This window comes from Ovis canadensis, chromosome 12 (genome assembly GCF_042477335.2).
Source record: "Ovis canadensis isolate MfBH-ARS-UI-01 breed Bighorn chromosome 12, ARS-UI_OviCan_v2, whole genome shotgun sequence".
NCBI lineage: Eukaryota > Metazoa > Chordata > Mammalia > Artiodactyla > Bovidae > Ovis > Ovis canadensis.
Window position 1 is genome coordinate 70241275 of NC_091256.1, and position 13726 is coordinate 70255000.

Sequence of the window (13726 nt, forward strand, 5' to 3'; positions counted from 1 at the left end):
AAACTAGGAGTCATCTCAACTTTTCTCTCTTCTTCCTGCACAGCTCTCATCCTTTCCTTTCTCTCCTTCCCCATCATCACCACCATAGTTCAAGGTTACCATCCTATCTCATTGGGACTTTCACAGACTCCTAGTTGATCTCCTCCTCTCCAATCCTTCCTGCCCATTATAGACTATGCCATTCTGGTCATTCCATCCCTTCCCAACCCTTGCTTAGAACCCTTCAATGGAATCCCACTGCCTGCAGTGTAAAGGCAAAACACCCAGCACTGACCCACCAGCACTGCCTAACCTGGTCCCCCCTGAAGCCTCATCCTAAACACTCGCCTTCATTTCTTAGGCTCCAGCACCACTAGCCTTTGTCCAACCCCTTTTACTCACCATGCTTTCTTTTGCCACCGGGTCCTAACATATTCTTGTCTTCCCTGATTTTTCTCATTATTGATTTATTTGACTGCAGCAGGTCTTAGTTGCAGCACTCACCAACTTCAACTTGCCGAGCTGATCTTCAGCTTGGCACATGGAATCTTCAGTTGCAGCATGTGAGATCTAGTTCCCTGACCAGAGATTGAACTCAAGCCCCCTGCACTTGGAGCATGGAGTCTTAGCCACAGGATCATCAGGGAAGTCCCTGTCTCATTCTTTTCAATAACTGCTACCAGTCAATCCTAAAGGAAATCATCCCTGAATATCCATTAGAAGGACTGTTGCTGAAGCTCCAATAGTTTGGCCACCTCATTCGAAGAGCCGACTCACTGGAAAAGACCTTGATAGTGGGAAAGATTGAAGGGGAAAGGAGACTGGAGCAGCAGAGGATGAAATGGTTAAATAGCATCACTGACTCAGTGGACATGAATGTGAGTAAATTCCAGGAGATAGTGAAGGACAGAGGAGCCTAGCATGCTACAGTCCATGAGGTCCCAAAGAGTTGACCATGACTTAGCAATTGAACAAGTGCTAAGTGAGGATGGGCATCATATACAACCATTTCCTTTCCTCACATGATCTGTATAAATAGTAAACATTTTGAAAAATCACTGGTCTTGATCCAGTTATACAATCTTGGAAGGCAAATAAGAGAAAGAAATAATAATGTGAATTTTACTTAGTTTCCTTAGTTTGGCTTTTAAATAGAAGTGATTTTGTGTAAATACTATTATTTTCCTTTACTTGCCAATGAACAAATCTTTTGTTGTCTTTACCATAGTTCCAGCATCAGTTCTTCAGTGCTCAGCCGTCTTTATGGTCCAAAGAATTCCTAAAGGAATTCTGAATATTCATTGGAAGGACTGATGCTGAGGCTGAAGCTCTAATACTTTGGCCACCTGATGCTAAGAGCCAACTCATAGGAAAAGATCCTGATGCTGTGAAGGATTGAGGGCAGGAGGAGAAGGGGGTGACAGACGATGAGATGGTTGGATGGCATCACTGACTCGAAGGACATGAATTTGAGCAAGCTCCAGGAGATAGTGAAGGTCAGGGAAACCTAGTGTACTGCAGTCCCTGCAGTCCCAAGGAGTCAGACATGACTTAGCAACTGAACAACAACAACCACAGCTCCAACAGGAAAGATAGCTTTCTATAGCCGTGCAGACTGCAGAGGAAGGAGCAGGGACAAATATGCGGGTGATATGCAGACAGGATTATCCCACAGCTAACAGCACAAAATCCCACTTCTGCTGTCGAAAGAAGTGTGTGCAGGTGGATAGACCCACAGTTAGAGAAAAAGAAGAGGGAACTGTGTGGGAGTGATTTCTTCAGCAGCCAGCCTACAATGGGGAGCTGGGGAAAGTCTGTGAATATAGAATAAATGCTGTCACTTGGAGCCGCACTGATTCTTTTTTCAGACTAACTAATGGCTCAGATGGTGGAACAACCAAACGATGACTAAAATGTGAGTCAAATGCTTTCAAATCAAATCATTCCAATGAAGGAGGAACACAGACAAGCAGAGAACAGGTCATTAGGGGTTCTAACCAATACTTGTTAAACCTAAAGAAGCTCACTCTCCTTAATAACTGCCTCTTTCAATCTAAGTCATTTTGACATTAGTGAGCTGGGGACAATCGATCTTTATTACTAGTGACATCCACTGATCAGCTCTGAACAGTGGGAAAGGGAGCTCCCTTGGGAAGGGGGAGAGGTTGTACACTTTTCTCAATCTTGATTTGTCTTCCTTCTCTCCTGGGGTCTATCCAGCATGTCTTTCAATTATCCCAAGGGGTAGCAGAAAAATTCTAAAATTGGTATCTTGATATTTTTGAAAACTAACTTTCATTTAAATACAAAATCAGCTCACGTTAAGAAGTGAGTATGGGGAGAATGCAGGCAAAGACAGGCTTGTCATTCAATGGAACCACAGGGCATGCAGCCCCCGGAGACTAAAATGGGCAGCCAGGCATGGAAGAAGTTTGAGCTCTGGCTCTCATGGCAGCTCCACGCGGGCCCACAACAGACGCATGGTGGTCCCTGCTCTCATCCCCCTCCCCCTTCCTTCTGCTAATTTCTTGGTTTTAAATTCTCTCCCTAAATGTTCACTTTATATTTCATAATGCAATTTTTCCAAAAGCTTTTTGGTGAGGAAACCCTGAGAAGATGGGTGTTTTTGAATGGTCTGGATATTTATCATAAAACAAAGCCTCTTTCCAATTTTCTGTCTCTTGTGCTAAATTTCTTATTTTACATCTTTCAAGCAATTTGTCTATTTTATCTAGCTGTCAATTCACTGCTTGGTTTAATGATCGTACCATACCTGCTTGTAAGCATACTTCAACAGCGTCTTATATGGCTTTATGGGTTTGTTTTTTTTTTAAACTTCTGACAAATGGTTAGAAAAAGAAACCCAGGACTTCGCTGGTGGTCCAGCGGCTAAGACTCTGAGCTCCCAGTGCAGGGGCCCCAGGTTCGACCCCTGGTCAGGGAGCTAGATCTCACATGCTACAACTAAGACCCAGAGCAGCCAAATAAATAAATAAAATTTTTAAAAAAGAAAAAGAAAACAAAGCTTCTTACCATGTTTATCGGAACTGGAGCTCATCAAGAACAAGTAGAAGTACCTCCATTCTGATGGCATCAGGTGTGTTTTTGCCCCCATCTTACTCTCCCCCCTTTTGAGTGGTGATAAAGAGGACTGGAGAACAATGTTTATAACCAAAAAAGAAAGAACCTCTCCCCACAGACCAGGACTCAGGCAGAGACAGGAGCATCCTTCAACCTAAGCTAGTCACTCTCTTTACTCTCTGCTCTCTTCTCTGAATAAAGTCACTTAGATGTGAGGGTAATATATTCTTCTATTTTTTATTTTGGTAAAATATATACAATATGAAATTTGCCCTTTTAGCCATTTTTAAGTGTACAGGTCAGTGGCATTAACTATGTTTACACTGTTTTACAGCCATCACCACTGTTCATCTCCGAAACTTTCTCCTCTTCCCAAACTGGAACTTTAGACCCATTAAACAATAACTCCCCATTTCCTCCCCCACCCCAGGCCCTGGCAAGCAGAATTCTACTTTCTGTTTCAAGGAATCTGACATTTCTAGGTACTTCACATAAATGGAATTAAATGGTATTTGGCCTCTTGGGACTGGCTTACTTCAATTTGCACAATATTCTCAAGGTTCATCCATGTTCTGAAAGTGTCAGAATTTCCTTCTTTTTCAAGGTTGAATAATACTCCATTGTAAGTATATCCATTGGTCTGTTGGTGAACATGTGGGCTGTTCCCAAGGTAACATGTTCTTAACTTAATCCCACAACTTAAGACTTTTAGACCATTCAAATTCAATTCAGTTCAAGGGTAACTCACTGTACTAGGTGTGTGTGTGGTACAAAGGTGATTCAGACATGGTACCTGCTCTCTAGGAACTTATGCTACCTTGGGAAAGGAAGAAAAAAAGAAGTAAAAGTAAGTAGCAAGTGCTAATCACCTACTGTGTGCCGGTGCTTTGCCCAATCACTGAAGGTATTGCTCAGAATAACTTTGTGAGGTGGAGACTGTAACACCCACTTTTCAGGGTTCCCTGGTGGCTCAGAGGGTAAAGCGTCTGCCTGCAATGCAGGAGACCTGGGTTCGATCCCTGGGTCAGGAAGATCCCCTGGAGAAGGAAATGGCACCCCACTCCAGTACTCTTGCCTGGAAAATCCCATGGACGGAGGAGCCTGGTAGACTACAGTCTATGGGATCGCAAAGAGTCGGACACGACTGAGCGACTTCACTTCACTTTCAGGAGAAAATGAAAGCTTGAAGACCTTAAGTAACCACCTCCAATGTGCTGAGACTGAGACTCAAACCCACCTCTGGAATTCAGAATCCTGTGTTCATTCCTTTCGACATGCCACTCCTGCTGGTACGAGGCAGAATGTGACACAGCCTGAGGGAGGTGCTATAAGAAAGCAGAGAACAGATGGCCACCCACCTGAGGAGGAAAGCTCGTGGCAGAGGTAGGTCTCAGAGGCCAGGACAGCTTATGTTTAACAAAGATAAGGGAGAAGAGAAACAGCTTGAGAAGAGGAAGGTGGAGGAGACAAGCAATCTCAGTGTACACTGAGAGACCAATGCTGCTGTCCAATATGGGCTGGTAGGCAGAGAGAGGCAAAATCCTGGCCATGGTGAAACGCTCACTCAAGGAGTCCGAACACCGCCATGGAGACAATGGTGAGCCGTTGTAGGGTTCTGAGACAACACGCAATTGTAGCTGCACTTTGGGAAGGTCAACAAGGCAATAACATATAACAAGAATGGAGAGGGAGGGGGTAGATTAAAGGTAGGAAAGTTAGTTAGGAGGTCACTGGAATTAGCAGATATGACATGATTAGTCAGAATGGAAAAGAGGATGTGGTGCGTAAGACTTCTTGGAGGTGGAGATGACAGAACCTGGTCATGGATGCATTATGAATAGGTGATCATACACCTTGGGACACCTGTTCTCCTCGTGTAATTACTAATAACATCCTTTCACTCTCAACTGTGTCCAAGTTTGGACAATAAAGTACATGATCACACTATCTAGGAATAAGAAAACAGAATAAAAGATGACTCTAAAAGATCTTGAAACTGGATTAATAAGGAAGGTGGTAATATGGGAAAAAAAAAAAAAACATGGAAGGGAACTCAGGTTTCTTTGGAAAGATGATGAGTTTGGATTTAGACATGCTGAGTTTGCTGAAGTGAAAATTTATTTAAGGGAGAGAAGCACCTTGCCTGTGGATTTACGCTGTGTGACACGAAGGAAGGCATCATTGACCTAAAAAGAAAATCCAAAAATATGTGGTCAGACTTGCAACGATGCATATTTCAACAAAGATTTGTTACTCGACTCGCTCAGTTCTTAAAACAGCTGAAGTATTAAGATGTCTCCAACCAAATGCATGTAACTATCTAATGCAATATTAACTAACTGATCACCACAAACTCAAAGGAAAACAATAAGGATAATCTAACCTCTGAATTTTTCTGTCTAAACTATAATCTTTAACATTATCAGATAAATAACATCAGGTTAAAAGTCTCCAGGCCTGCCCATACTCTACTGTAATATTTCTGAATATTCTAGCTTTTGAAAAGAATGGGGCCACTGCCAGAAGGATCAATACTGTAATTTTCTACAATTTTTTTCTTTTTATTTAAATTACCTTGTTTCCAGCGTAACTGAAATTACAGTCTCTCTGAAATCCTTTTTTAGAAGTACAAAGGTATAAAACATGAATTAAAAGTTAGCCACAGTAATCAAGATTGCGGCAGTGGTGAAAGAATAGACAAACAGGTCAATGGAACTATTACAGAACCCAAAAATAGACCCACACAAATACAGTCAGCTGATCTTTGACAAAGGAGCAAAAGCAATTCAATGGAGAAAGAATTCTCTTAAAAAAAAAAAGGTGCTAGAACAACTGAACATCCAATGCAAAAAAAATTAGTCAAGACACTGTCCTTATATCTTTCATCAAATTAACTCACATTAACTCTTACACATAAATGTAAAAAGCAAAACTATAAAACTTCCAGAAGAAAACAAGAAAAAAATAATCTAAGGCACCTTATGCTTGGCAATGAGTTTTTTAATATAACATCAAAGCATAATCTAGGAAAATAAAAATTGGTGGGACTGCCCTGATGGTACAGTGGATAAGAACCTGCCTGCCCATGCAGGAGATTACAGGTTCAATCCCTGGTCTGGGGAGATTCCACATGCCGGGCAGCAGCTAAGCCTGTGTGCCACAGCTACTGAGCCCAAGCTGTAGAGTCCGTCAGCTCCAATGGGAGCTGCTAGAGCCCATGCTCTAGGGAAGCCAGATGAGACTTCTCATGAAGACTTCTCGATGAGAAGTCCCCGCTCTGCAACTCGAGAGCAGCCCTCCAACCCTCTACAACCAGAGAAAGCCCTCAAACAGCAACAGCAACCAATAAATAAATAAAACGAATTCCGTTTTTAAAAACTGGCAAGTTGGATATCATTAAAACTAAAAGCTGCTGTCTGCAAAAGACACTTCAAAGAATAAAAATATAAAACACAGTCTGAGAAAAAAGTATTTGCAAAATATATATCTGATAAAGTACTTTTACCTAAAATCCACGAAGAATTCTTAAACCTCAACAATAAGAAAACAACCCCATTTAAGAGTGTGCAAAAGGTCTAGGCAGACATTTTACTAAAGAAGACATACAGACAGTAAATGAGCCTAGGAAAGATGGTCATCATATGTCATTAGAGAACTAAAACAACAGTGAGGTACTACTACACACCTGTTGGAATGTCTAAAATTCAAAACTGCTGCTGCTGCTGCTGCTGCTAAGTCCAGCATCAAATGCTGATAACGATGTGAAGCAATAGCAACTTTCATTCATTACTGGTGGGAATGCAAAATGATACAACTACTTTGGAAGATAGTTCAGCAGTTTCTTATAAAACTAAACATATTTTTACCATATGGTCCAGTGATGGTGTTCCTAAGTATTTACCCAAATGAGTTGAAAACTTATATCTACACAAAAACTTACACAAGAGTGTTTATAGCAGCTTTGTTTATATTTGCCAAAACTTGAGAGCAACCAAGATGTCCCTCTGAAGGGGAATGGGCAAGCAAGTTGTAGTATATCCATACCACGTAATATTATTCAGTGATAAAAAGAAATGAGCTATCAAGTCATGAAAAGACATGGAGGAAACTTACAAGATATAAGATCAACTTCCAAAATTATTAATATTTCTCTATATCAAAAATAATCAACTGAAAAACATAACAGAAAATATTGTTCTCAAGAGCAACAAAAAAGAAAAACAAAAAGTACGTGTAATTAACATAACTCAGGCAATCCAGAAGATTTTAAGGAGAAAAACTTTAAATTCTATTTAAAAACAGGAACGATCTGAATAAATAGCTAAATAGCCCTGTTTACAAATTAGAAAACTTGAAACTGTAAAACTATCACTACTCCCCGAAATTAATCTCTAAAGTCAACACAATTCCATTCAAAAGTTCAGCTAGAATTTTGAGGAACTTAAGAAATTTATTTCAAAATTATTCTAAAAGGATAAAGATTCACAAATATCTAAGTCATATTTGAAAAAGAAGAACAGGTAGAAGAGTTACTCTTCCAGATACTGAAACATACTTCAAAGCTATAAATAAAAAACAGTGCAATACTATTACAGGAACAAACATGTGAACAAAGGAAACAGAATACAAAGCAGAGTGCAGACACACACATGTGTACCTGGGAACTGAAAATAAGACAAAGGCAGTATCACAAATCAATAGAAACAATGAGCTACTGAGTCTGAGAAAGCAAGCTCATTATAAGGAGAAAAATTGAAATTGATTACCTAATTTATGCCTAACACAAAGGTAACTTCAGATGGATTTAAATCCTTAAATGTGAAATGAAAAGTACAAAGTTAAAAAAGAAAAATAGAGAAGAAAATCACTGTGAACCAGGGATGACAAAGGACTTATTAAATAACTCCCAAATAGCTCTAATCACAAGGCAAAACATTGATGTGTTTGATTACATTAAATGCAAACAAAGGTGACATACACTTGACAACTTTGGAAGGACAGACTTTCTCAAAGCCTCAGACTAACGTTGTTTTAGTCAATTCTTTTGCAACTCCAGGGACTGTAGCCCGCCAGGCTCCTTTGTCCATGGGATTTCCCAGGCAAGAAAACTGGAGTGGGTTGCTACTTCCTTCTCCAGGGGATCTTCCTGACCCAGGAATTGAACCCACATCTCCTGCTTGGTAGGTGGATTCTTAACCAATGAGCCACCTGGGAAGCCCCCAAACTAACACATAGAACCTTGTAAATCACATTGTGGTTCTGGACCACAGGCTTCTGCATCATCTGGGAGCTTATTAGAAATGCACAGCCTTAAGCTCCATCCCACTCTTATTGAATTATAATGTGTATCTTAACATGATTCCTGTGCACGTTAAAGTTTGAGAACCACAGGTTATATAGGAACTTTTGCAAATTAATAAGAAAGAGAAACCCCCCATAGAAAACTTCCAAAGGGCTAAATTACAGTTCAAAGAATTGAAGACCTGAACAGCTAGCAAATATACAAAGAGATGCTAAAAATAATTAGAAACCAAGGAAATGCAAATTAAAATGGTAAAATACCACTTTATGCTTATAAATTTGAATAAGCAATCAGAAAGCTGGAAAGAAAGTGAAAGTGAAAGTTGCTCAGTCACGTTCAACTCTTCGCAACCCCATGGACTATACAGTCCATGGAATTCTCCAGGCCATAATACTGGAGTGGGTAGCCATTCTCTTCTCCAGCGGATCTTCCCAACCCAGGGATCGAAATCAAGGTCTCCCGCATTGTGGGCAGATTCTTTACCAGCTGAGCCACCATGCTATATGCCAACAGGTGGTAAATAAATAAAAATATTCTCATGCATTGCTGGTAGAGGTGTAGACACGGCAAGTCATTCTGGAGAACAGTTTGCAGTCAGATAAAACAGGCATACATCCTATGACCCAACTACCTTGTTCCTGGGAAAATACTCCCATAGCAACACTTGCACAAATCCTAACAGGTGACCATGAGACTGTTCATCATAGCACCAATCACAGGGGCAGGCAATCACATCAATTTTCTCTTTAGGGAAGGGATCTGTAAACCATGGTAGATGCAGAGACTACTATGCAGCAGTGAAGGGTAACGAACTAGACATAGGAACAGCAATGTGAGGGGATCTTAAAAAGACAGCACTGGGACTTCCCTGGTGGGCCAGTGGCTAAGACTACACTTCCCAATGCAGGAGGCCCAGATTCAGTCTCTGGTTAGGAAACTACAGCCCACACGCCGCAAGAAGATCAAAGATCCCAAGGGCCACATTTAAGACCTGGAGCAGCCAAATAAATCAATATTTTTTTAAAAAGATGGCACTGCATGAAAAAATAAAAAACAGAATAAGATCTACCGCACATTTACATCACTTGAAAATAAATTAGCACACAAAATGATTCTGTGTGTTTTACAGAGGAATATAAATCCGAAGATAAGCATCAAATACATTATAAAGACTGACTCTAAGGGGAGGAAAGGAAGATAAGGGAGTAAGTAAATAGAGACAGCCATAAATATACAGACATAAAAGCCAAAGAGGGGCCTTGTGTGGTCCAACAGTGAAAATGTGCTTTGAAAGAGGATTTTGATTAACCAAGCCTTTCCCCTTGAAATCCTCCCCCAAAAGCATAAGAAAAATAACTAAATAAAAATAAGCACAGAAGCAAATCAATTGTGGCAATCTCCCCGCAGCATGAAATCCCTGGTTTCTCAGGAACATCTGTCTTTCAGGGTTTTTTGTGCCTTACAGAGACCTTCCCAATCTATGCAGATTTAGATGCACTCAGAGGAGGTGGGAGACGTCTAAGACAGATGTCTGAAATGCTCATCTTCACCCTGTCGATAACTCAAAGGTACATCTCCAGGTGACTCACAGCTGCATTACTCTCCCTGTCAGTTAGAAGTTGCTTGTTCCAGGAGATCTGTCACAGGCCAACAACAGAAAATACGTGGGGAAACAAACATAACTGGAGAGAGTGGTATTTCTCTTTACCTGGCATCCTAGAGACATGAGGAATCCTCTGCAAATGAATGTTAACATAAAAAGAGAGCTGTCCCTTCAAATGTTAAAACTTATTTTGAATCAGTCTGCATATAAATCTTCATGAAAATGTAGCACAGTTATCTAACTTCTTTAAAAGATAATATGGGGGATGGAAGGAAATAGAACCTTTTTGTTCCATGACTTGGGAATCTCATAATTCTGAATATCCATTATTCTGCCTTGTGTTTTTTAGATGCTCTGTTAACTCTATGTCCAGATGCTACCTCTGTTGTGACAGCTGCTTCTAAAAATAACCCAGCTCTGTCCCTTTCTACCTTTTGATTTCTATCTGGGCTGGGAAAACAGATAACTGGTGGTGTTGAAACTAGATATTTAATGAGTGATAAGACTCTCAGTCAGAGACCAGGAAGTGAAGCACATGGCTTTAGACCAGAGTCTTTTGATAGATAATTCAAATAGCTGGGGACATCCCTGCCCTCCCCCACCTCTTCTGTATCCTACAGGCTGTGTCACAGAGAGAGAGGCTGCTCCATACTGATGCCTAGATAGATACACAGACTGTACCCAGAACCCTGGTTCTCTGCCCTGCAGTGGCTGAAGTCAATTACATTTGTCTGGAGATAAGCAGCCTGGAATGTAGGGGCAGGGTGAGAACCTTAGGTTCTGCTGTTGGAATTTTTCGGAGAAGGCAATGGCACCCCACTCCAGTACTCTTGCCTGGAAAATCCCATGGACGGAGGACCCTGGTAGGCTGCAGTCCATGGGGTTGCGAAGAGTCAGACACGACTGAGTGACTTCATTTTCACTTCTCACTTTCATGCATTGGAGAAGGAAACGGCAACCCACTCCAGTGTTCTTGTCTGGAGAATCCCAAGGACAGGGGAGCCTGGTGGGCTGCGGTCTATGGGGTCGCACAGAGTCAGACATGACTAAAGTAACTTAGCAGCAGCAGTAGCAGTAGTCGGAATTTTTAATTAGCTCATCAGACAGGAGTAATCAGAGTAACCTGTGTGCGTGTGTTTGTGCTAAGTCACTTCAGTTGTGTACAACTCTGTGTGACCCTATGGACTGTAGCGTGCCAGGCTTCTCTGTCCATAGGATTCTCCAGGCAAGAATACTGGAGTGGGCGGCCATGCCTTCCTTCAGGGGATCTTCCTGACTCAGGGATGGAACCCAGGGCTCTTAAGTCTCCTGCATTGACAGGCGAGTTCTTTACCACTAGCACCACCTGGGAAGCCCCAATCAGCGTAACTTACAGTTCCCTAAATATATTATGCTGATTCATGTTTCCCATTAGAAAGCAGCTGTTCCTCCTAACACAGCACTGTCCTGAGACTGTCCCAACTAAAAAAAAAAATTCCTTAAGTATTACAGAATGTACCCAGTGAACGTTTGATGAATAAAACAAACTCACGAATGAATAAGTATATCGGGGACTGAGTGGGATTGTTTTTAAAAGGTAGAAATGTTTAGTCAGTGATACACTGTCATAGTTGAATTATATTTATCAGACCACTCTGATAGAAGCGAATCTGAATCTTCTTTTACAAGTCAGTCAGTGCATTTCACCAGAAAAGATACAGCTGGCAAAGGAGCATATGAAAAGATACTCAGGATCACTATTCATTAGAGAAATGCAAATTAAACCCAGAATCAAATACCACTACACACCTACTGAATGGCTAGAATTAAAGACAACAGCTGACAACACTAAGTTCTGGCAGGTGCAAAGCAACGTTCCTACATTGTTGGGGGACATGCAAAATGTTACAACCACTTGGATAAACAGTTTGATAGTTATTAAAAGGTAAACATATAGTATCAGACCAGTACAATGCTTATTCTGAAATGTTCTCACAGACAGTCGTTGCTATTTCCTTCTCCAGGGGATCTTCCCAATCCAGGAATTGAATCCAAGTCTCCTGCATTGACAGGCGGATTCTCTACCACTGAGCCACCTGGGAAGGCCGTAGTGAAGTACCAGTTTTTAATCCAGAATATACCAAAAGAAAGAAAATATTTGTACTATGGGCTTTGAAAGAAATGCAATAATAGCAACCTTGCCTTCAAAATCATGGGCTGTAGAGTCTGTAACAGAATTGCTTCTCAGCAGCTGAGGTATAGAGAGCAAACTACTGATTTGTCTAGCTTGCCCTTCCTTGAGGAGCATAAACACCTGTTATATTTAGAATTCTGCATAGATTGCTTTTAAACTGATGTTCTTTTATTTTTTGAGATATAGTTGACTTACAACATGTTAGTTTCTGATATACAGCAAATTGACTCAGTTATGCATGCGGCTAAGTCGCTTCAGTCATGTCTGATTCTTTACAACCCTGTGGACTATACAGCTCACAAGTCTCCTCTGTCCATGGGATTCTCCAGGCAAGAATACTGGAGTGGGTTGCCACTTCCTTCTCCAGGGGATCTTCCCGACCCAGGGTCAAACCTGTGTCACTTATGTCTCCTGCATTGGCAGCCGGGTTCTATTAACACTACCACCACCTGGGAAGCCCCCATCCAGTTAAAGATATATATTTTTTCATATTCTTTTCCATTATGGTTTATTACAGAATATTGAATGCAGTTACCTGTCCTCTCTCTATATATACACACACACACATATATATCAGAACCTTGTCGTTTATCCATTCTATATATAACAGTTTGCATCTCCTAATCTCAAACTCCCAATCCATTCCTCCTCACCTTCCCCAAATGGGGGGATGTTCTGTTCTCTGTCAGAGAGTCTTAAATTGGTATTGCTATCTAATGATGTTATCTAGCCACCACTGTAGACTGGGGAGGGGCAGGTGGGGGATCTGCTGCTCAATAAATAAAGCCAATTAAATGTGTAAATTAAAAAAAAAAGGTTAAGCATAACACTTACCACATGACCTAGAAATCTCAGTCGTAAATAAAAATGTTCAGTTCAGTTCAGTTGTGTCTGACTCTTTGCGACCCCATGGACTGCAACATGCCAGGCCTCCCTGTCCATCCCCAACTCCCAGAGTTTACTCAAACTCTGTCCATCAAGTCAGTGATGCCATCCAACCTTCTCATCCTCTGTCGTCCCCTTCTCCTCCACCTTCAATCTTTCCCAGCACCAGGGTCTTTTCAAATGAGTCAGTTCTTTGTATCAAGTGACCAAAGTATTAGAGCTTCAGCTTCAGTATCAGTCCTTCCAATGAATATTCAGGACCGATTTCCTTTAGGATGGACTGGGTGGATCTCCTTGCTATCCAAGGGACTCTCAAGAGTCTTCTCCAACACCACAGTTCAAAAGCATCAATTCTTCAGCACTCAGCTTTCTTTACAATCCAACTCTCGCATCCATTCATAACTACTGGAAAAACCATAGCTTTGACTAGATGGACCTTTGTATGCAAACAATATACATGAATATTTATTTTTTAAAAACTTATTCATAATCACCAAAAATTGAAAATAATCAAATATCTACTATCTGGTGAAAGAAAAAACTACTGACTTAGGCAAAAACATGGATGAACCTCATTTTGCAAAGCTGAAGACACCAAACTCAAAAGGCTGTTGTAGTATATGATTCCATTAATGCAAACTTCTGCAAAAGACAAAACTATAGGGAGAGAAGGCAGATCAATGGTTTCTAGGTGATGCAGGGA

At 41.0% G+C, this 13726-nt stretch overlaps 1 protein-coding gene across 2 annotated transcripts in view; it reads right to left on the minus strand.

The window, feature by feature from the left end:
* Positions 1 to 5156: 5156 nt before the first annotated feature.
* The window catches only part of LOC138416629 (quinone oxidoreductase-like protein 2), a 31252-nt gene continuing 22682 nt past the window's right edge, over positions 5157 to 13726 (minus strand). For both annotated transcript variants that reach the window (XM_069546148.1, XM_069546147.1), the window contains exon 10: positions 5157 to 5246. In XM_069546148.1, the coding sequence (XP_069402249.1) occupies positions 5178 to 5246 (69 nt within the window). In that variant the 3' untranslated portion in view covers positions 5157 to 5177. The remainder of the gene's footprint in view (positions 5247 to 13726) is intronic.